General features: G+C 49.0%; 2 protein-coding genes across 3 annotated transcripts; both read left to right on the top strand.

Annotated features, from left to right (window-relative positions):
• The first annotated feature begins 7,550 nt into the window (after nt 1-7,550).
• Nucleotides 7,551-8,336, top strand: LOC106804392 (uncharacterized mitochondrial protein AtMg00810-like). Its single transcript, XM_014805366.1, has one exon. It carries the CDS (start codon nt 7,551-7,553, stop codon nt 8,334-8,336), a length of 786 nt encoding a protein of 261 aa, XP_014660852.1.
• Nucleotides 8,337-15,015: 6,679 nt separating this feature from the next.
• Nucleotides 15,016-18,442, top strand: LOC101776397 (signal recognition particle receptor subunit beta). Of its 2 annotated transcripts, none has more exons than XM_004973312.3 (7): nt 15,016-15,159; nt 15,361-15,503; nt 16,391-16,473; nt 16,864-16,950; nt 17,084-17,232; nt 17,635-17,766; nt 18,061-18,442. In XM_004973312.3, the coding sequence occupies exons 2-7, from the start codon at nt 15,374-15,376 to the stop codon at nt 18,248-18,250; spliced, it is 771 nt and encodes a 256-aa protein (XP_004973369.1). In that variant the 5' UTR covers nt 15,016-15,159; nt 15,361-15,373; the 3' UTR covers nt 18,251-18,442. The 2 variants fall into 2 exon arrangements, with proteins under 2 accessions (XP_004973369.1, XP_004973368.1); XM_004973311.3 differs by having other exon boundaries at nt 15,317-15,503.
• Nucleotides 18,443-23,916: the final 5,474 nt, after the last annotated feature.

Genomic DNA, 23,916 nt, shown 5'->3' with positions numbered 1-23,916 from the left:
TCATTGAGGAGGTCAACATTGAAGATGATCCGGAGCCTCCTGTTGCTGTTGATAGCAATATATCTAGATTGGTGGTGGACCCAGCTGGCGCAAGAACAACTCGAACAATAGAGATGGTGGCTAAGGCTGGCAATGATCATGCTGCGACCATTCAAGCCACAATAAAGAGACCGTATCCTACCATCAAGCCACTGCGCCTTACAGGAGAACCCTCTTTGAAGTTGAGAAGATCTACAAGGTATGTCTTGCTGCTCCTTTGAGTACTAATTGTATCTTATGATCGACTTGTTGTATCTCTAAAGCTTTGTCTTATGTAGAAAATCCTCTGATATGGACCTTGGAGAGCCTAGCTTGAGGCCCGTTACAGATGACGGTAGCCTTTCGGTCCAGCACGTTGCCCCGGCCCAAGCAAGTCCACAGTTGGAGAATCAGCCTGCGATGACGAGTAGTACATGTGCTGTGTCTTTTGTAGCAACATTGATGTGAGATGTCATATCATCTTTGACTGACGTTGTAGTGCCAGCCCTCAAGCCACAAGTACCTGAAGAAGTGGCGATGACTACCTCTGGTACTGTGGCTACTCTCATAGCCCCCGAGCCAGAGGTGGAAATTGAAGCGGTGACAGTTTTGGAAGTCGTGGCTGCTGACACGTGTTCCAAGCTAGGTCCGTCGACAAACCTTGCGTGGTTCTGCTAAGCACAACTAATTCCGAAGCTTGTGCGGATCCTATGTCGGCTGGAGAAGTTCATCTTGAAGATATCCAACTAATCAACAACCCTCTACTGCAAGTGGATGTGGTTGCTGGAATGATGGAGATGCACCGTCGTATCGGTGCTTACGCAGAGGTATGCTTGATCCAGCTTCTTCCATTGACACATAACTTGCATTTAGTACTCATACCTTGATACGAGTACTTATTGTGTGGCGCAAGATGTCATCAAACGCTCCTGCCGCAAGTCTCAGATGCTTGAAGGCTATATGGACACAGTACTCCGTGGTGAGGCCCTTGAAAAATAACTTGCCAAGGAGAGATAGTACTCCTCCTGACTGCTGATGAAGTATGATGGAGCTGCGGCTGAGTATCGTAACTGCATCCAACAACTTGAGGAGGAGAAATACCCTCTTAAGGGGCGGAACAAATCATTAAACCAGCAAATCAAAAGTAATTGCTCTCCTCGTTGGATTCCAAGTACTAATTTTGTTTGTGATACAGATCCTCTCGTGTATTATTTGTGTAGCACTCGAAAAGTCAAATGAAGATCTTCAGGGACAAGTCACAGATTGGAAGAACGCGCATTACCGCATAGCTGATCAGCATGATAAGCTAGTATTAAAATATGAAAATCTGGAACATCACCTGGAGAAAGAGAGGAAAATGCGCGAAGATGGTGAAGTCAACTTAGTCAATGCCATGAAGACCATCCAAGAGTGCGAGGATGAGATGATGACGACGACATCCACTTTGAGCAAGATTGTCGAAGCCGCCCAGCCAATTCCGAACATGATTGAGCTAGGAGTTGAGGGCATGGAGTCCCATCCGCTGGAAGATATACTCAAGGATGTGCCGGAGAAGCTTTCTAGCTATATTCAGAAGATGACCAAGTCAATCTCCTAGCAGGTGTTGAGCTTCATGAAGTCATTCTACCTGAAAGCCGATTTGGCACCCATTGCTGAGGGCGTGGCAGACGACTCTACTGATGAAGCTCTTCAACAATATATGCGGGAGACAGCCCCAATTGCTGAAGAAGTGGCCAAGCAATTGAACCTTGAGTAGATATGTATCAAGCAAACATTAGCATTATAAAGGAAACGATTATGGATGCTTGATGTGTAATATATAATGTAGTCTTTGTGCAATTATTTTTTCCTTTGCGACTTGTTTTTTTAGTGCCTCTCACAATTAATCATGATGCTTGCTCATATGATTAATGTGAGTCTCTGCGCACAAGGCTTCTTTTGTGAGCCTTATCAGATGCACATTGTAGAGTACTTTTGAGATCGCATTCTCCTTTTGTCGGTTGCGAGTACTCAGGCTATCTGGTAAGTAGACCTCTGGGCAAGTAGTCTCTTCAGGGTTTCGTCGACTAGAGCCTATCTTTACAACCTCTCATTAAAATTTTGCGGACTTGTTATTACAAGCCGTATTTGGGTGACTTTTGCCCTGGGAGCTAAATAGCTCTGAGGAGTTTTGCGGACTTATTATTACAAGCCGTGATTTGGGCGGTTTTTGCCCAGGGAGCTGAATAGCTCATTGGAGTTTTGCAGACTTGTTATTACAAGCCGCAATTGGACGATTTTGCCAAGGGAGCTGAATAGCTTTGCGAACTTGCTTCTGCAAGCTGCAATAAGGTAGAAATAATTAGTCAAATTACAATAAAAAATATGACTGCTTTATTGAATTGTAAATCTATAACTAGGGTCGATGGCCGATTTACATGAATATGCAAATCTAAATTAGGGATAAAATCGATAGAGTTGCTCGATGTTCCATGAGTTGTCGATGTTTTCACTAGAGAGATGTTAGAGCCTATACGACCCAGGTCCAGTGACCTTGGAGACAACGAACGATCCCTCTCATGGTGAGTTTAGCTTGTGCAGCCCCTTGGTGTCTTGGATACGCTTTAGGACCATATCGCCTATATTGAATGAATGTTCTTCAACATTGCGATCATGACAGCGGCGGATTCCTTCGAGGTACCTTGCAGACTGGACGAGTGTTGCACAGCGGGCTTCTTCGAGGTTGTCTAAATCTAGACGCCTTGTTTCTTCAGCTGCACCTTCCTCATACTGCTCAACTGCTGGGGATTTTCACATGACGTCGTCAGGTAGGACGGCTTTAGATCCGTAGACCAAAAAATAGGGCGATTGCCCTGTAGGTTTGCACGGCTCGATACAAAGCCTCCAGAGAACATTTGATAGTTCTTTGAGCCACTTGCCTCATTTTGTATTTATGATATCATGTAGCCTTCTCTAGAGATCTTCCAATACCATCCCATTAGCACGCTCAATCTGGCCATTGGACCATGGAGGAGCAACAGAGACGTACTGGACATTGATCCCGCTGTTCTCGCAATATTCCTAGAACTCGTTATTGTTGAAATTGGAGCCCAGGTCTGTGATAATGCGATTGGGGAAGCCGTAGCGGTGGACAATTTTGTCGAGGAAGTCGAGTACTCTGTCTGCCTTGGGGCAAGTTACTGGCTTCATCTCGATCCACTTGGTAAACTTGTCAATTGCCACCAGTACTCGGTTGAATCCTCCAATCGCTATGGGCAATGGACCGGTCATGTCAAGCCCCCAGCATGCAAAGGGCCAAGAGGGTGGTATGGTGATCAGCTTGTAGGCAAGGACGTGTTGTTGCTTGGCAAAGAATTGGCATCCTTGGCAATGGCGGACTAGTTCCTCAATGTCAGCGAGAGCTGTAGGCCAATAGAACTCTGCTTTGAAAGTTGTGTTCTTGCCGTAAGACGCACTTTATGAGTACTCCTTACGTCGCACCTCTTCTTTAAAACTTGTCTCCGACTAGAACATAGTGTTAGATTGTAATTATCTATGGGCCCATGGGCCCTGTTATGTGTATGGGCCAGCTGGCAGCCTGCCTATGGGCATCGTCGGCCCTGGCGAGTCATAGGTGGCGGCTAGGGTTCCTAACCCTAGCCGCCCCCCTACGCCTGGTCTCCCAGGACAATATATGGTTGTAGCTTGTGCTTCTGTATAATTAAACTAATCTTTTCTCGCCACAATATCTCTTTCATGGTATCACGAGTCTAGGTTTCAGCCCTAGGTCTCCAGCTTCCGCTTCTCGCATGACATCCGCGCCTTCTCTCCCATGGCTGGCTCCCTCGGTGCTCCTATCGCCGCCGCAGCTGGCGCCTCGGGCGCCCCTGCTGCCGCTCCTGGTGCCCCTAGTGGCACTGCTGCCACCGGCCCCACTGCCTCTGAGCGCAACATAGCGTAGCACGAGGTTGTTGCCGCCACCGCGGCTGCCGATGCCCGCGCTTGCGTGGAGGCCGCCGAGCGCGCCCTCGCTGCCGTCTTCGCTGCCCGCGAGGAGGCTACCGCCCGTGAGCAGGCCGCCTTTGCCGCCCCTGCCCGTGAGTGTGAGGTGCTGGAGCGCGCTCTCGGTCCCCCTGACCCCAATGACGCCATCTTCGGCGATGATCTCGATGACGCCCTCCTCCACCAGGAAGCTGCCCACCTTCTAGCGCTCCATGCTTAGGCGGTAGCTATCCAGAACATCCGCGCCCTTGTCACTGTCATCCTCAACGTCAAGACCAGCAACTACACGTGGTGGCGAGCTAGTTCTTCCTCACCCACAGCAAGTACTCAGTGTCCGGCCACATCCTCACCGACACCGTCAGCACCCATCCTGACTGGGTCCGGATGGACTGCATCATCCTCACGTGGCTCTCCGGCACCATCTCCGCCGACCTGGAGGAAGCTACCGTCTCCCCACACACCACTGCCCATGCCGTATGGTTGGCCTTGGAGGAACAGTTTGTCAGTAACCGCAAGACTCATGCTCTTCTTCTGGAAACCGAGTTTCGCACTTTTTGTCAAGGCGATCTCAGTGTTACCGACTACTACCGCCACATGAAGAGCATGGCCGACGCCCTCAGTGACCTCGGCGAGGCCGTCCCTGACCACACCCTCATCCTCAACCTCATCCATGGGCTCACTGATCGCTTCTCCTCCATCGGCCTGCACCTTCGTCGCGCCCATTCGTTCCCCTCCTTTCTGGAGGCTCACACCGACCTACCCCTGGAGGAGTTCACCATGTCCAAGACCGCGGCATCCACCGCCCTCGTCATTGCCTCGACTGGTGGCCACGACTCTGCCTCCTCGAGCTCTGCCTCCTCCCGGCCTGCGTAGGGAGGCGCTAGCCAGGGCCAGGCAGGCTCAGGTGGCCAGCCATTCAAGAGCGGCCAGCAACCGCAGCAGCAGCAGCCCCGTGGCAACCGAGGTGGCTGCGACCGCAACAAGGGCAAGCACCCGCAGCAGCAGCAGCAAGCTGCGCCCGTGTCTGGTGCTGCGCCTCGTCCTCCCGGCACCTGGCCCTCCTTCTACAATCCGTGGATGGGGACAATCCAGATGTGGCCTGGGTCCTCCCACCCCTCCTGGCGCCGCTCCCGCACCCGGCATCCTAGCCTGCTGCTCAGCTACAGCCCCAGGCCCTCTACGCCTGGAGCCAGCCACCTTCAGGGTTCTCCGCCGCACCGTCATGGGATCAGCAATCGCTCACCAATTCCTTTCACACCATGACACTTCAAAAGCCTCAGCAGCAACAGGAGTGGTACTTCGACTTAGGTGCCTCCTCCCATGTGTCCTCTGACCCTGGTACTTTCTCGCATACCTCTCCTCCGCGGTATCCCACTCCTTCCTCCATTGTTGTCGGCAACGGCAGATTGCTTCCCATCTCTCTCACTGGCACTGCACATCTTCCTGGTCCTTTTCATCTTAACAATGTTTTGGTTTCCCCCCACATTATTAAGAATCTTATATCTGTGCGCCAAATCACTACTAACAATAATGTTTCTGTGGAGTTTGATCCCATTGGCTGTTTTGTGAAGGATCTTCCATTCCGGAGAGAAATCGTTCGGTGCAATAGCTCTGGATCCCTGTACCTGCTGTGCCTCCCTGCTGCCACCGCTCTCCATATCGGGCCTCCCTCCGCGTTTGTCTGGCACCGACGTCTCGGTCACCCTGGCGCTGCCATCCACTCCAGACTCGCCCAGTCGTCGATTGCTGCTGCTCCCTCGCCAGGCGCCTCCTTATGTCATGCGTGTCAGCTAGGCAAACATGTTCGCCTACCTTTTGCCATGTCCACTTCTCGAGCATCGCATAAGTTTGACATTATACATTGTGATTTATGGACATCTCATGTTCTTAGTGTCTCTGGTTACAAGTACTATCTTGTCATCCTCGATGATTGCTCACACTACTTGTGGACTTTTCCTTTGCATCTTAAGTCTGACACGTTCTCCACATTGTCTAACTTTTTCGCTTTTGTCTCCACCCAGTTCGGCACTACCATCAAAGCTGTTTAGTGCGACAATGGCCGTGAGTTCGATAACTCCAGCACGCGCACGTTCTTCCTCTCCCACGGAGTTCACCTACGCATGTCGTGCCCCTACACCTCCTCCCAGAACAGCCACGCTGAGCGTATGATCCGCTCCATCAACAACGTCATCCGGACCCTCCTATTCCAAGCTAGTGCCCCTTCGTCCTACTGGGTTGAGGCCCTTCACACCGCCACCCATCTCCTCAACATTCTACCCACTTTGACTCTTCAGTTTCGTACACCACACCTTGTACTTTTCGGTTCCAAACCCAAATACGATCACCTTCGAGTCTTCGGGTTAGCCTGCTACCCCAACCTATCTGCCACAGCCACGCACAAGCTCATACCTCGCTCCATGTTGTGTGTCTTCCTCGACTATTCAGCACATCACAAGGGATACCGTTGCCTTGACCTCTCTTCGAATTGTCTCATCATCTCTCAGCACGTCGTCTTCGACGAGTCTGTCTTTTCATTCGCCTCCGTAACCTCCCCACTTTCACCTGTGGTGTTCGACTTTCTGGACGATTCTACTGACCCAGTGCCGACTTCTGCTAGTCTGTCACCATTTTATTCATGTGCAGGTTCCACCGCCGCATTATCACATGCGGCCACCTCCTCGTCAGGCGCATCGCCGGCCCCTGGCGCTGCCGCACCGGCCCCTGCTGCTCCCTGGGTGCTGCCTACGCGGGCCCATGTGCCAGTCCTCCGCCCTGTGCTGGCCTTTGGCGCCACGCTGGCGCCCCCTCCACACCACCAACCATCGTGACAGCACCCTTGACGACGCCCGCGCCCTCTCCCACAACTGAACTCCAGGCCCCGACCGCCCCGACCCCGACCACGCCTGGTGCTCATGGGCCGTCGATGCGTGGGGGGGAGCTGGACGCCACCCCGACCGCCCCGACCTTGACCGCGCTTAGCACCCCAACCCCAATCGCACCAGGTGCCCATGGGCCGTCGACGCGTGGGGGGAGTTGGACGCCGCCCCAACCGCGCCTAGCACCCCGACCCCGACCGCGTCTGGCACCCGTGGGCCGTCGATGCATGGGCCGTCGATTGCTTCAACGCCTCCTCCCATCGACCCGCCCGCCCCTCTGCCCAAGGGTGTTGTCCCGTGCCCTCCAGTGATAAATCAGCACCCTATGTAGACTCGATCCAAGCTCGGTCATCGCTTCCCGGCTCTGCTTCACACTGCCGCGTTGTCGCCGGTGCCCACCTCCTTTCGGAGTGGAGCGCTCTCGCTGATCCTCATTGGCGGTCAGCTATGCAGGAGGAGCACGATGCTTTGCTTCAGAATCACACCTGAGACTTGGTGCCTCGTCCTCCCAGAGCTAACGTTGTCACAGGTAAATGGGTGTTCAAACACAAATTCCATGCGGATGGTTCACTGGAAAGGTACAAGGCACGTTGGGTACTTCAGGGTTTCACACAGCGTCCTGGCATTGACTACGACGAGACTTTCAGCCCGGTTGTGAAGCTAGCCATAATTCGCATGGTGCTATCTCTGGATCTCTCACGACAATGGCCAATTCATCACTTGGATGTCAAGAATGCTTTCCTGCATGGGACTTTGTCTGAAACTTTGTATTGCACTCAACCCTCTGGTTTTGAGGATCCAGCTCGTCCAGGTGTTGTTTGCAGGCTCAACAAGTCCCTCTATGGCCTGAAGCAGGCTCCGCGCACTTGGAACAGTAGGTTTGCTTCCTACTTGTTGTCACTTGGATTTCATGAGGCCAAGTCGGATACTTCGCTGTTCATCTATCACCGTGACGCCGACGTCGTCTATCTCCTGCTCTATGTTGATGATATTGTCCTCACTATATCTACTCCCAGTCTTCTTCAGCGCACTATTGCAGCCTTGCAGCGAGAGTTTTCTATGTCAGGTTTGGGTAATCTTCATCACTTCCTGGGAGTTCATGTTCGGCACACCGCCCGCGGCCTGTTCTTGTCGCAGCAACAGTATACTCTTATCATTCTGAAGCGCGCCAATATGTCTGATTGCAAGACCTGTGCCACACCAGTCGACACCTGTGCCAAGCTCTCTGCTGATGCTGGTGCGCTGCAGTACTTGACTTTCACTAGACCAGATATCGCTTATGCCGTTCAGGAGATCTATTTGTATATGCATGATCCCTTGGAACATCACTTGGTCGCTCTCAAGCACATCCTACGCTACCTTCATGGCACTGCTACTCTGGGTCTTCAGATTCGGCCATCGTCGTCCTCCGAGCTTGTGGTCTACTCCGATGCCGACTGGGCAGGCTGTCCAGACACCTAACGCTCCACCTCTGGCTACGCAGTCTTCCTTGGTGATAATCTGGTATCCTGGTCCTCCAAACACCACCACACTGTTTCTCGCTCCAATGTTGAGGCCGAGTACCGTGTTGTCGCCAACTCCGTTATTGAGGCTACATGGCTTCGCCAGCTCTTGTTCGAGTTGGGTGCCCCGCTATCCCGTGCCACTCTGGTCTATTGTGACAACATTAGCTCAATTTACATGACCTCCAATCCAGTTCATCATCAGCGCACCAAGCATGTGGAGATTGATCTTCATTTTGTTCGGAAGCGCGTGTCCCGTGGCGATGTCAAAGTTCTTCATGTCCTGACAACCTCGCAGTTCGCCGACATATTCACCAAAGGACTGCCATCTTCGGTGTTCACTGAGTTCTGGTCTAGTCTTAATGTTCGCTGCGCTGACGTTCCGACTGTGGGGGAGGGGGTGTTAGATTGTAATTATCTATGGGCCCATGGGCCCTGTTATGTGTATGGGCCGGCTGGCAGCCCGCTTATGGGCGCCGCCAGCCCTGGAACCCTAGTCGCCTCCCTGCGCCTGGTCTCCCAGGCCTATATATGGTTGTAACCTGTGCTCCTATATAATTAATCTAATCTTTCCTTGCCTCAATATCTCTTTCACATAGTTCTTCCTACACCGTAAGACTTGCTCTACCTCTGTCTTGTCTGACGGTAGCTTGTGCTCTTTGATGTAGCCAATGAAGGGAACCCTCCAATCTACTTCGATCATCATAACCTCCCGATCTGGTGCGGTAGAACCTCGATCAGTGGTTGTTGATGGTGCCGGCTCCGTTATGGATGGTTTGTGTAGCTCATGGACAAAAACCCCTGCTGGAACTTGAGAACGAGTAGATCCAAGCTTGGATAGGACGTCCACGGCAATGGTGGAACTCCAGACCAAAGAATTTGTTCTCTAGCTTGCGAACCTCTAGGAAATATGCATCCAAGTTCTTCTTGTGGCGATCCCACTCATCGTTGACTTGATTGATCACCACCAGTGAGTCACCGTAGACCAACAATCGCTTGATTCCTAGCAAGACTGCCAGACGGAGCCCATGCAGAAGCGCTTCATATTCAGCTTCGTTGTTGGATACTTCCCAGAAGATTTGCAGGACGTATTTGAGTTGTTTGCCTTTGGGAGATATCAAGAGTACTCCTGCACCGGCGTGCTCGAGCTTGAGTGATCCGTTGAAATATATGACCCAATACTCTGGACGCTCAGCTGGCATTGGTAGTTGATTCTCCCGCCATTCTGCCATGAAATCGACTAGGGCCTGGGACTTGATTGAAGTACTCAACTTGAATTCCAGGGGCGATGCTCCTAGTTCTACCACCGATTTGGATATTCTTCCTATTGCATCCCGATTGTGGAGAATTTCTCCAAGAGGGAAATCTGTGACGACGGAGATGTTGTGCTCCTAAAAGTAGTGTCGTAGCTTTCGCGATGTGAGCAGTATTGCGTATAGCAATTTCTGGACCGGTGGGTATCTGGCCTTTGAATCTAACAACACCTCGCTGACGAAGTAAATGGGCCTCTGTACTTTGTATACATGGCCTGGTTCTAGTCTTTCAACCACGATCATCGTGCTGACAACATTGGTAGTCGCGGCGATGCACATTAGCAAGTCTTCGTTGGGGTTTGGTGCCGTGCGGACTGGTGGCTTTGATAGGAAGTCCTTTAATTGTTGTAGGGCTTGATCTGCCTCCTCGGTCCACTGAAACTTATCTTACCGCTTGAGTAGTTTGAAAAGGGGTAGGCTCCGTTCTCCAAGCCTTGAGATGAATCTGTTGAGGGCCGCCATGCATCCAGTCAGCTTCTGAACGTCCTTGATGCCTGATGCGGCATGCATATCAGTGATGGTGGAAAACTTCTCGGGGTTATCTTCAATACCTCGGTGACTAATGATGAACTCGAGTAGTTTTCCGGAAGGCATGCCGAAGACGCACTTTGTCGGGTTAAGCTTCCACTGGAATTCTCGCAGACTTGTGAAAGTTTCTTCTAGATCCGAATTAGGTCGTCAGGATTTCTAGTCTTTACGACCATGTCATCCACGTACGCCTCCATGTTGCGGTGTAGCTACTTCTTGAAGCACCCTGGATGGCCCGTTGATATGTCGCGCCGGCTTTTTTCAGCCTGAAAGACATTGTTGTGTAGCAAAAAGCTCCATATGGGGTGATGAACACAGTCTTGATCTGGTCTTCCTCTTTGAGAGCTATCTGTAGTACCCCAAGTAGCAATCGAGGAAACAGAGGAGGGATCCTTTGGATAGTGCTTGTTGAGGTCTGTGTAGTCGACACACATCCTCCACTCATTTTTGTTTTTCTTTCGCACCGGGATGGGATTGGCGAGCCACTCTGGATGATAGACTTCTTTTATGAAGCCCGTCGCAAGTAGTTTAGCTAGCTCTTTCTTGATGGCTTCCCTTCTATCTTGGGCGAATCGTCATAGGCGTTGTCTTTTTGGTGTAACTTTTGAATTTATGTTTAGCGAGTGCTCAATAAACTCCCTAGGCACCCTCAGCATGTCCGCTGGTTTTCACGTGAAGATGTCTTGGTTGGCTCGGAGGAAGCTGACGAGCGTGCTTTCCTATTTAGGATCCAGCCCTATGCCGATTAGGGTTGTCTTGGAGCTATCACCGGTCTCAAGGTCAATAGCTTTGGCGTCTACTTCACTTGCCGGCTTGATCTTGGTTGCCCCCAACTTCTTTTCTAGGAGTTCAAGCTTTGACGGGGACAACTTCTTGGATGCGGCGAAGACTTGCATTATCGAGTGTGGTACTTGGGTAGTTGCTGCTAGCTCAACGGCTTCTGTGTCGCAATCAGACAACCTCTTCAAGTCTCCACGCAGGGAGAGTACTCCCTTGGGTCTCGGCATGTTGAGTACTAAGTACACGTAGTGCGAGATGGCCATGACTTTGGCCAATGCTAGTCTTCCAAGGATGGTGTGGTATGATGTTTCGAAGTCCGCTACCTCGAACCGGATGTATTCTATCCGGTAGTGTTCTTTAGTCCCAAAGGTAACTGGCAAAACCACATGTCTGAGGGGTACAGCCGTGTTACCCGGGACGATCCCATAGAATGGAGAGTTCGTTGGGGTGAGCATATCAGTGACGTCGAGACCCATTTTCTTCAGTGTCTTGGTCAACAAGACGTTGAGGCCACTGCCGTTGTCGATGAGAACTTAAGTGAGTTTGGAGCTAGTGACAACCAGGTCTAGGACAAGGGGATACCGTCTTGTGTCTGAGAAACTAGTCCATTGGTCCTTCCTAGAGAAGGTAATTGGCACCTCGGCCCATTTGAGGAACGTTGGTGTCACAGGTTTAATGGACATTATCTCTCGAAGAGTTAGCTTCTGGGACCGCTTAGTAGCAGTACCCGGGCTTCTGCCAAAGATGATGTTGATGGTGTTGGACAGGTTTTGGAACTTGCCATTAACACCATCGTCTTTGTCTTCCTTGGTGTTGCCCTTGTCTTTGGTGCCAGATGGCTCTGGGAGGTCCTTCATAACTCTACGTAGGTTGAAGCAATCTATCGCAAAGTGCTTGTGGTAAGGATCCCATGTCCACTGCGTTTCTTCAGGAGCTTGTTGAACGAGGGCCTGTCTTGATTTTTTGCTGCCACCTTTCTTGGACGACTGTGAGATTGCCGTGGCAGTGTTGTTTGGCTTGCGCTTGCGGTTGTGACTTCCTGAGTAGTTATTTCGGTTGTCATTGTTGGGGCGATCATTGCGGTTCTTATCATTGCGTTGGCCATTGTTCTGATTGTTGTTGTGCTAGCCCTTATTGCGATTGGACTCGAACCTTTCAATCTCCCTGTCTTCTTCATCAGTCCACGTCTGTACCATGATCTTAAGGGATTTGACATCAGTGGGGCATCTTCTGCTGAAGTCCTGGAACATCCGATAGTCGTAAAGACCATTCTGGAAGCAGTCAATGATGTCACTTTCCGTGATATCCATGATTGCGGCCTTCTTGTCGAAAAAGCGACATAAGTAGCTCCGTAGGGTCTCGCCTTCTTGTTGCTTGACTTGGGACAAGTCGATCCTGTTGCCAGGACGTTGTATTGCCCCTGTGTAGTTATTGGTGAACGCTACCTTGAGGTCCTTCCATGATTTGATGGAGTTCTTGTCCAACGATTTGAGCCACGTGAGTGGCGCCGCCTCCATGTAGATGGGGAAGTAAATGACTTTGGTGTCGTCGTTTCCCCCAGCTGCTTGTACTAATAGTGAGTAGCACCAGAGCCATTGGGCTGGGTCCTGCTTGCCATCGTACTTCATGATACCCGGAGGTTTGAATTTTTCAGGTAGAGTTGTCCTTCTCACACGTCTTGAGAATGCGGGGAAGCCGTCAGTATCCTCTCCTAGGTGTTTGGCTTCTTACCCGCGGTTGCGGCGCCGTCCATCGATGATGGTATGGGCGTCGCGGCTGGTGTTGATTTTGTTGCGGAAGTCTTCTATGGTTCAGGTTCTGGGTTAGCCCCACGGTGGCCACGCCCTCCCGAGGGTCCTGCTTGAGTACCTTCAGCTCCAGCTTGGCTTGATCTGGCGCCTCCTAATTGACTTGGTCTGGATGGAGGACCTCTATGGCTGCTGCCATGTCTTCGCTGGGATGCGGTGCGTTGGACTTATTGTATTGGATTCTGCTGATCGAGTTGTTCATACGCGTGTTCTGCCAACTCAGCCAACTGTCTAATGTACTTGTTCTGCGGCATCACGCGGGTGATGAGATCAATAGACACGATGGTGGCGAGGGCATTTCGATGGTGACGCATTTGGATTGCTTCAAAGGCATTATCCAGGTTCATGATTGTTAGGTTTGCTGCAAGGCGGCGACAGCGCTCTGTTCTTACGTGTTCCTTGCTCGTCGTCGAGTTCTTTGAGCTTCACTCTCTTCTCCGACAACGTTGGCGGTGAGTTCATCTTGCGAGACATCATCTAGGTGACGCTCATGTTGTGGGTTTCTGTCCTGTTGCTATTCTTCTTCGTCCTCTTATCTAGTAATGAGAGCGAAGAGTTCTCTTTCTGGGGAATAGCTACCCGAGCTTGAAGTGATGATCTCCGTGGTGCCGCCTTACTCGTAGATGGGTGACAGAGGAGCTCACTCTTGGTATGGGAGAGTGTCGAGGTAGGCGATGAGGTGTGAATCGTCGTTTTTGGCAAGAGCAGGTGGCTTCATGTTGAGCCAGTAGACGAATCTGTCTTGGGGAGTTGATATGATTATCAGGCCCTGCTGTGATCCTGATAAGGGAGGCTCCTCATCCGGATCCGAGTAGTAGTTGAGGTCCTCGATTGCATCCGTATCGAATTGTGATCTGGACAGAACCACTTGATAAACAGTGGCCGCGTTGCGGATTGTAATTCGATTCGTATGATGGTTTATGTGCCAGCTTGTGCGGGTCAATCCGTCTGGTGGAAGAAGTCAAGTTGTACTCAAACTCGTCCCCAAGCCTCTACCTAGGTCAAAAATTGAAAATTCGCCGAAATTCTCCACGAGATCCTCAAAGCTTGGCGCTAGAGCTTCATGATTGGCTGCTTCTTCTCCGAGGTCGACGCAATGTGGCGGTGGAAATTTTCAGCGCCATCTGCGATGCAAACCTAAGAGCCGATGAACGTCGCGCCTGCTTCAAACATGACGATTGGCTTATTGATGACTTGTTCCATCGAGTTCGCTAGTGGATTCTCGGTGAGAGCCCCTACCTAGCGCGCCAGCTGTCGGTGTTTAGATCCGGCAACCTAACGAGGGGGTGCCCGAGGTAGTGTTTTGGTTAGTGGGGCTCGTCGAGATCAGGAACTCGAAGATAAATACAAACACACAATTTAGACGAGTTCAGACCATTAGATTGCATAATACCCTACGTCCTATGTGTTGGTTAGATGGAATTGCTTTGGAGGGGTCCCTAACTCACCTTATATTGCCTGGGGCAGGGTTACATGTCGGTTGGTTACAAGAATACTAATCGGATACGACTAGAAGAGTTCTACTCTTATTACAATGAGTACTTTCCTAATCCTTAACTAGTTCCTGTCTTTCCACGTAGATTATGCCGTCTTGCGCCATGATCTTCATGCCACATGCATCTCGGTATCCAGCCCTATATTTAGGACTATCCAAACCTTCTGGTGGACTACGTATGACACTCGTATACAAGAAAACTATCCTATATATAGCGAATCAGGAAATATTTTTCTGCTGGGAAGCCTAAACATGACGGATTAATGGAAACGATGAGAACAACTAAAAGACCACCTAAACAAAGAGAATACCAAAAAAAACCACCGGCTAAGACTTTGTTTGGATACCAGAAGCTAAACTTTAACCCTGTCACATCGGATGTTCGGATGGTAATTAGGAGAACTAAACATGAGCTAATTACAAAACTAATAGAGGAATCCCTAGGCTAAATCGCGAGATGAATCTATGAAGCCTAATTAATCCATCATTAGCGAATAGTTATTGTAGCACCACATTGTCAAATCATGAATTAATTAGGCTTAATAGATTCATCTCGCGATTTATCCTAATGTCCAAACATCCGATGTGACTGGGAGCGGTCTCCCAAACACTCCCTTTCGAAAAACCAGAACAGAAGACGCAAAAGACAATTTTGCCCTTAATGAAATAGTTCTTGTGTCATCGATACATGGGCTAAACAGGAAATATAGAATATACACGCCGCACGCACTCAGGTCTCGTATCCTGCTCCGCCTCGCCTCCTCCTGTGCTCCTTTCCTAATCTGCCACTGCCGCAACTCGCCGCGCTCCTCGCCGTCGGCGAGGCACGGGAGATCATTCCGCCGGAATTATTCTCGTGTAAGTGGCTGCGTCGCCCTCCTCCTCCTCCCCTCCTCCTCCCCTTCTTCCCCCGCTACCCTCTTCTCCTTGCACTGCCGCGGAGCGCGGATCCGTGCGCCTGGCGTTTGGATCGATTTCTTCGTGTGCGAGGTTAACAGACCTAGCTTGCTGGCAGATTTGGCACGCAGCTTCCTCTCCCTAATTTTTCGGGCGCTCTAGGGTTCAAGGAGCCATGGACGAGTGGATTCGCCAAGCGGAGTCGTGGGCAGGCCAAGCCGAGAGCTGGATCCGTCAGCAGCCCCCGGAGCAGATCTACGTCGCGGCCGCGGTGGTTGCGATCACAATCCTGGTGCTTATCGCAGGTGCTGTACCAAACCTTTGAGTTCTTCTTAAGTGTATATTTAGTTTTGCGGCAGGGGACTGCTTTGGGTCCCTGGAGTGGCATTCTCGCCTAAATGCGTCAGATCTGTTATTGGTTAAGTTTTTTTTTATTTGTCGTTGATTCACCACTGGAGAATAAGCTTGTTTTGGACTGGGGCTTGCATATTTAACTCTAGTGTGCTGTCTGGTTCAATATGGGTACAATGTGACTGACTCCATGCCCTGGATCATATGGGAGCTGATCTGGACAGTAGAGAAAGGCTATACTCTGTAAATTAAGCAACTAGGAGAGCAAGCTACAGTTGCCTTTTTAAAGAGGGGAGAAACAATGTCATTTATAGTCGTATAAATTAGCCTATCTGTGGAGTTTGTGAACATTTATTACTTTGTAAATTACAGTTCTGCTTAGAAGCAGAGAGTGGAAAATTCTCGGCTTTTACTTAATTCAGAATATACTCTGAGGTTTTATTACCTCATTGTGCCACAAGTCACCAACAGGTTACTTATAAAGTTCTATGATTGAATAACCAGTGATTAGGCTCATGCCTTCATTAACATTTTTTAGTGTTCTTGGTAATTCTTACAGCTCTCAGATGATTTAGTATTTTGAAGTTCTAGAACATGAAGTATCTGAATATCTGATGATGATATGTTTGGTGTTATGAAACGAAGAGTGTGTTTGCTTTTCCTTTTTGTGTTAAATTCAGAGATACCTTTGATCTAATATACATGAAGTGCCATGTCCTGCTAAACATAATATCTATTTCCTCTGTGTTGCTTGTTATATCTCTGCTTTAACATACAATTAATTACATTAGAGTGGTATAAATGATAAGCAATTGCTTTGTCTGCCTTTCTTTTTATGCAGCATCTTGTCTAAAATCATCAAAACCAAACACTATAGTGCTATCCGGGCTTAATGGAGGTGGCAAAACTACTCTTTTCTACCAGGTAACAGCCTTTCCTCTTGTCTGTAAGGTATAAGGTTTTACAAGGGAAGAAGGTTGTAGTATCCTGTTGGCAAAATAATATTGTATGAACCTCATTTTGTGGATTATATTTAGGGTGTGAAATGAGCATTCTAGTTGAACATCAGTTCTGATCTCTTATTTGGTTTTATTTTGTTTTTCTATAAAGGGAAGTGGGTTTGATTTGACTTACCGTGCTCATATCTGATTCTAGAAATACTACATTGGCCGTAAAAAATCCGGATTTTTTGTACCTTTCGTCCATTAGATCATTTGGCATTTGTAGCAATAGTTCAATACCAATATAACAAGTAGGTGGGTTATCTTATGCTATCTTTTGTTTCTCTGCTAATTCTGTGTCTCTGCCTGTCAGCTTCGGGATGGATCATCGCATCAAGGAACTGTGACTTCAATGGAAGAAAACAATGATACGTTTGTGCTGCATTCGGAGCAAGAAAGGGTAAGGAAACTTTAGATTAATTTTTTTCGACATATTGAGATAAAAATAAAATGAGTAGCTTCGTTTCTTATCAAGGAACGTATTTCCCAACCACAATAATTTCGCTAAACCTTCATGTTGCCCTTTTCTGCAGAAAGGCAAAGTAAAACCTGTGCATATTGTTGATGTTCCTGGTCATGCAAGGCTCAAACCCAAGCTTGATGAAGTCCTACCTAAAGCTGCTGGGGTTGTTTTTGTTGTTGATGCTCAAGATTTCTTGTCTAGCATGCAAGCTGCTGCAGAGTATTTTTCGTACCTTCTGTTTTACTTCTTAGCAAATATTCCCTCCGTTCCAAATTGTAGGTCGTTTTGGCTTTTCTAGGTTCATCGATATTATTATGCATCTAGACATACACTATATCTAGATGCATAATAATATCTATGCACCTAGAAAAGCCAAAACGACCTACAATTTGGAACGGAGGGAATATCTTTGATGTCTATTTCATCTACTTTTACCTTCCCATTCAGAATTGGAATTAGCATTGTGATTAGGACCTTCACATTTTAGGGATTACTCTATTCGACCAATTACTTAATGTAGTGACTAGGATCCTTCATATCCCAACATTGCAGAATTACTTTGTTTGATCATTTTTTAATAATATTGTAAGATTGTGTCACAATACTATCATCTTGTCACAGGTACCTGTATGACATTCTGACAAAGGCAATTGTAGTGAAGAAAAAGGTTCCTCTGCTTATATTCTGCAACAAGACAGATAAAGTTACAGCCCACTCAAAGGAATTCATCAAGAAGCAGTTGGAAAAAGAAATGTAAGGACTGCTCTCACCAATTATCTTACATTATTAGAATGCTCAACTTGGGATGGCAAAAAATGCTGTGATTATATGCTTCATCTGGAATGCATCCGATAGCTTTTATGTGGTATTATGCTGCAAAAATAATTATAGTTTATTTGGGTTGGGGTCTTGGGATGGGGGTATAGTTTTCCCCTTTTCTGACCCACCTATAAGGGAATGTGCGAGAACCATGTGCCATGGACTAACTGATGAGAAATATCAGATACACAAGGTTTCTAATGACCTGCGGTTTATACCATGTTGTAGAAACAAGCTCCGTGAATCAAGGAATGCCATATCATCAGCTGACATCACCGATGAAGTCCAGCTTGGGGTCCCTGGAGAGGCATTCAACTTCAGCCAGTGCCAGAACAAGGTTACGGTTGCAGAAGGTGCCGGTTCGACCGGTAACGTTTCGGCTGTCGAGCAATTCATCCGTGAATGTGTGAAGGCGTAGACCCTTATCGGAGCTGCGAGTGGCTCATAGGTAGAGGGCAAGAGGCAAGGCGTCCATTGTGTCAATGTGCTATTCCTGCATATACCAAACCAGGTTTTCGCTGACCCTTTTTTAGAGAGGCATTGCACTGCTAACTTCTGACAGTCATTGGATATGAAAAATATGCAGCTTGTTAAGAACTATCCCTGGTCATATGGTTTTCTTCTGCTCCAACTTTGGTATTCCCTTATTGTTGGAATTTCTGTTGTGCAAACTTGGCTACAAAAGTCGGCTACCGGAACCTTCTGGAGTCCTTGCCATCCAAGCTTAATCTGGATCCAACAATTTCAGCAGCTTAATACGGACCCAACAATTTCAGCTATTCCATGTATAGATAGCCGTGTTGGGCAGTCCGGACTCCGGAGGTTGGCATCCTATCGGGTCCGGTGTCCTGCCCGTCGGCCGGCGCACGGCCACTCGGAGATGAAACGGACCGGACTACGCATCGTTGTTGCGACCGATGTCACTACTTTTTGCAATGATGGGAGAGCTAAACATGGAATAGCTGAAGTACTAGTTTAAGTTGTCTTTGAGCTTTATACCGTTACGATCAAATCGTCCGGATAATAAATGTTGCCGCTCTTTGTCCGTCCCAGCCGACAACATCGTGTTCTTGTCTGAACGAACAAGACAACATTGCAGCTGCGAGCTTCTCGTTGAACATCATCTTCAGCTCAGCAAGTCGATCATCATGCAGGACTCGGTGGGCAAGTTCGTCGAGATCAGCATTGCCCTCCCCGTCGCCGCTGGGGCCGCCGCGGTCTCCAAGGAGATCGCCTTCGACGACCACGTGTGGATGGTGCATTGCTACCCCCGCGGCGCGCCGGGGGAGGCCGGCGGCCACCTCTCAATCCACCTCGTCAACCACACCAACGCGCGCAACGCCAAGGTGCTCTTCGAGGCCATCGTGCTGTGCAGGGCCGACGCCGAGGCCACAGCCGCCGGCGTCGTTGTCGCGCCGCCGTGCAAGAACTACCACGCGAGCAGCGTGTTCGAGTACCCGCCGGAGGGCTCCCATCGGTTCCCGTGGCCGCGGGTTGTCAGCGCCACGGACCTCCAGCAGCACTGCGCCGTCGGTGGCCACGCCACCGTCGTGTGCGGCCTCGCCGTGCTGCGCCACAACCCGATCCCGGCCCCGCCGTCCACCTACGCCGCCGACGCCGCCGGCCTCCTCGAGGCCCGGCGGAAGTTCGGCGACCCGGACGCGGCGTTCGCCGTCGGCGGCCGGACGTTCGACGTCGTCCGCAAGGTCCTCGCCGCCCGGTCCGCCGTCCTCACGGCAGAGCTTGACGGCGCCGAGGTGGAGCCGCCGACCACCGACGGCGCCGGCGCCGCCGTGCCGGTGGCCCGCCCCCGGCACGAGTTCGGTGCCTCCACGTTCTGCGCCGTGCTCCTCTACGTGTATTGCGACAGGCTCCCGAGGGGCAACGAGTGCGGGTGCCCAGTGACCATTGAGCTCGTCCGGGACATCCTCGCCGCCTCCGACTGGTACAAGCTCGACAGGCTCAAGCTCCTGTGCGCGAGGAGGCTCTGGGACGGCCTGTCCGTGGAGACCGTCTCCAAGACGCTGTGGTACGCCGACACGTACAGGTGCCCGGAGCTGAAGAGCCTGTGCATCGACTTCCTCACCGTGGGGGACAACTTCAAGAACGCCTTCTCCACGGAGGATTTCGGCTGGCTCATCCAGAACTCGCCATCGGTCCTCGATGACCTCAGAAGAAGGTTCGAGGCAAAGAACGCTTGAGTTGGGAGGAAGGAGGGTATAGCGGCAATGCAAGATTAGGAGTAGAATTTGCGAGGACGACGAGTAGTCTGTCTTAGTTTGTTAGTGAAGGCGTAGCAGCTCCTTAGAGGAGACACAATTGATAACGGCTCGAGAGCCTTTTGAACAGTGTAACGGGTTCTGACGATTTTGTGTTTTAATTTTGAATCCTCGTTCTGGAGTAAATGTAATACAGGAAAGTTTTTGTGTTTTATTTTAGTGTTACTGTGTTGGGACTTGGGAGAGTGCAAGGCAATCTTCTGTAATTGGGAACTTTGCTTTCTGGTTGGGAAGTGTCTCTGTCCTTTTCACTTCTTATTACTCCTTTCGTTTACTATTTCTAACATTTCTAGTACCAACTAATTCATTCGGGTGAGACAGATTACGATGTCATGATGCGCCCATTCCTATGGCCATTCCTTTAATACTTTTGGCTCTCGGGAGTCTCTTTGTAGGATACTTGGCCAAAGTGTGACCTGTTAGCCCATAAGTCAGTACTGTGACGAAGCAGCTGTTGCTCACCCGATTCGATCGTACGAGGTCACAATTTACCCAACACAATCATCCGGGGTGAACAAGAATTGGGGATCGGATGCGGGTGAAATTCCCGCCAATGGCTAAGATGTTCAGTCGACTCCCTCCCCCTTTGTGGGGTCTGGACCCCTACGAGTGAGCAGAAAAGGGAGGAGGAAAGAGGCCCTGGTGAACCGTCATAATAAGTGAACAAGTGTAAGCTTTGCTGCCCGACAGTATGGAGTACTGACCACACCGAGGGACAGGCCCTGAAGCGAAGGACATGAACGAGAGAAATCAATGTGTTCCAATTTCTTCCGATTGCAGCATAAGGTATAAGGTTATTATAACTAAGGCTATGTTTGTTTGAGCTCCAGTTTTTTTAAAAGCTGATTTTGACTTTTGCATCTAAAAATTAGCTTTTTGAAAACTGACTTCTCAAGCTAGCTTTTCAGATGGTGAGATTAGAATTTTTTTATTTTTAACCTATTTTTAAATATACTTATAAAAATAACCTCAGCGGAAGATTATTTGTGGCGGATAACCCTTTTACCCGTGCCAGACCGCCTGGCACGGCAGACTTCTGCCGCGCCACATGCACTGGCGCAGCGGATCCCTGCCACGCTGGCATGGCGTGGCGGTAGGCTAGGTAGGCACTGACGTGGGCAGGCGGTTGCTGCGCCAACCCGCCTGGCGCGGTAGCGCCCCTCCTACACACGCACGTCGGCTCCTTCCTCCCTCCCTCCTCTCTTCCTCCTCCTCTAGAACACCCGCGCCCGAGCTCCTCCACGCCGTCGGCCGCCACCCCACCCCAAATCCCCCAAATCTCCGGTGATTTGGCTTGGGGAAAGTTGTGGAAATTGATCCCTACATTGTGTGGAAGGTATCCCTCTACTTTTTCCCATGTTTTACCATTGCATTTGGTAGATCGGAGGATGTTTAGGTGACCTAGGGTTAGGTTGATGATTTCAATTTTGAATGAAATGCAATGTTGTTATGTGTTAGATGATGTGTAGTTCAAACACAATAGAGTCTCTGCCCGCGATATTAACGTGTAGAACTTGTTGAATGCTTCGATTTAGATATATATTCATCCAATTGTGTAGTGTACATGACATGTGTATTTTTTGTTTGCAATATGTCCAATATGTGGAATGTGTCCAATTGATATGTCGAATATGTGCAATGTGTAGTGTACATGACATGGTGAAATGTTTGTATTTTGTAGATGGATCGTTTAGTTCGATTTTTTGATGGTGGTATTGTGAAACAAAATGGGAAGTTAGAGAATATGAATGAGTCAGTTGAATTCTTTGAGGGTCCTTCAAATTTTACTGATTTAGTTGACCATGCAATGAGAAAGTATGGATGTAAAGTGGATGAGATGACTTTGAGAGGTCGTTTTGATTATGGGAAAGTTAGAGCTCATTATGTTCTCATGAACTTGGCATCCGATTCAAATTGGAAGAACTATAAGGATGTAGTTCACGAAGAAAATGTTGCATGCTTGGAGGTTATAGTTGAAATTGTTCGTATGCCTGGCCCAAATGTTGTCTTGAGGGATGAAGTGGCGGTAGTGAATCGTAATGGTACCCAGGAGTTAGAAATTTTGCAACACGTGTTAGGTGAAACAAAATCTGCTTTTGACTTGGCCATTGCCAATGATGATTTTCCCAATGATACTTTTGAGAGGGATGAAACAAATATAGATGATGATGATGTGTCTATGGGTTCCGAAGATAGTGAATTCGAGGAAGATGGGGTAGTAGGTGTCGAGGCAGAGGAGGAGTCACCATCTCAGAGTGGTGGGCATGAAAATGAGGATGAGGAGTTAGGATATGAAGAGGATGGACCGCAGTTCGATACCGCAACCGTGCATGATGTAGAAGGCATTGGCCGTATGGACGAATATTTTTCTTACACCCAGAACGAGTTGCGGTTGTTGAAAGAACGTGATGCCGAACTGCCATCCGTTCCTAATGATAAGGACATCAGTATGGTCCACAAAGCCATATGTTAATCTAGTATGGTGAATTCCGAAGGGATACCCTTTAGTGAGAGTCCAGTAATTAAGAAGGGAATGAAGTTCAAAAGTCTTGAGGAGCTGAAGTTTTTCTTGACTGACTACGCAGTGAGGTTACATAGACCTTTTAGCGTAGTTCACTCCAACAAGAACTTAAGGTACAATGTAATGTGCAAGCAAGGATGCCATTGGCGTGTATGGTCTCAGCTAATATCAAGCACCAAACAATGGAGGATTTCAAATGTTGTGCAACCGCATACTTGTCGTCCTTCACAGCCGAAGCGAGTGCACGTCCAGTGCACAGCAAAGTACCTTGGGCGGCATATCCTAGGCATTATCCGTAAAGACAGTGAGACATTGATACCATCCCTCGTGGAGTCCATCTTCGCCTTTAGTGGATACCATGTCAAGTATTCAAAGGCTTGGCGGGTGAAGCAACACACCGTTGCCCTACTTTGGGGGGACTGGAAGGTGTCGTATGGCATGGTTCCTAGGGTACTCACAGCTATGGTCTACTATAATCCCGGGTTAAATGGTTCATTGACTCATGTGGCATGATGCATCCTGACAATGGAGTTTTGAAGCACGTGCTCCAAAGGGTATTTTGGTGCTTCCCTCAATGTAGTAAGGCATTTCAACACTGTCATCCTATGATACTTGTGGACGGTACATTCTTGACTGAAAAGTATAAGGGTACACTACTAATAGCAGTTGGTGTAGATCCAGAACAGTAGCTTGTGCCTCTTGCTTTTGCCTTCGCCGAGAGTGAGAACAATGAGAGTTGCTCATGGTTTATGAAACTGGTTTGGCGACATGTACTTGGACCTTCACAGCAACTGTGTATGATATAGGTGTTGACGCTAAAAATCGGCGGATGACTCTCAGCGTCGAACACACGACCCGGGAGAATCTGCTTAACTCCTGTTCGGGTTATTGCCCTGGTGTGTTTCGCGCGGCGTGCCAGTCAATCGAACCTGTTGATTGACAAGGAAAGAAAAGTATTAAATTTCCAGAGGTTTCGATCAGCTAAAGTTCCAATTTGTCTTGAAAAGTGTATCAGCGAATCGGCCGATTTACTATGTAAGTGACCGGCTATAGGGCAGTCGATGACCATGTAGCAATTGTAAAGAAATTACTAGAGCAATCTAGACAACGCTACAAAGCAACACTTGAAACAGATCTAATCGGCTATGTGATAAATAAAAATAATAACAAAAAGCTGACAGTTCATATCTCAACTTGGATAACTAGTGATAAAACTAAAACAATAGATGAAACCTATAATTCTAGTTAATATCGATAACTTGTGAATAAATCTAAACGAAACAA

Source organism: Setaria italica, chromosome VI, assembly GCF_000263155.2.
Source record: "Setaria italica strain Yugu1 chromosome VI, Setaria_italica_v2.0, whole genome shotgun sequence".
Lineage (NCBI taxonomy): Eukaryota > Viridiplantae > Streptophyta > Magnoliopsida > Poales > Poaceae > Setaria > Setaria italica.
This window is presented reverse-complemented; position numbering and strand designations above follow the sequence as displayed.

Coding starts and splice junctions, on each gene's coding strand:
- LOC106804392 (XM_014805366.1), top strand. CDS start 7,551: ATGGTGCTATCTCTGGATCTCTCACGACAATGGCCAATTCATCACTTG.
- LOC101776397 (XM_004973312.3), top strand. CDS start 15,374: ATGGACGAGTGGATTCGCCAAGCGGAGTCGTGGGCAGGCCAAGCCGAG. Junction 16,474..16,863: donor AAACTACTCTTTTCTACCAG/GTAACAGCCTTT, acceptor TCTGCCTGTCAG/CTTCGGGATGGATCATCGCA. Junction 17,233..17,634: donor AGCATGCAAGCTGCTGCAGA/GTATTTTTCGTA, acceptor ATCTTGTCACAG/GTACCTGTATGACATTCTGA.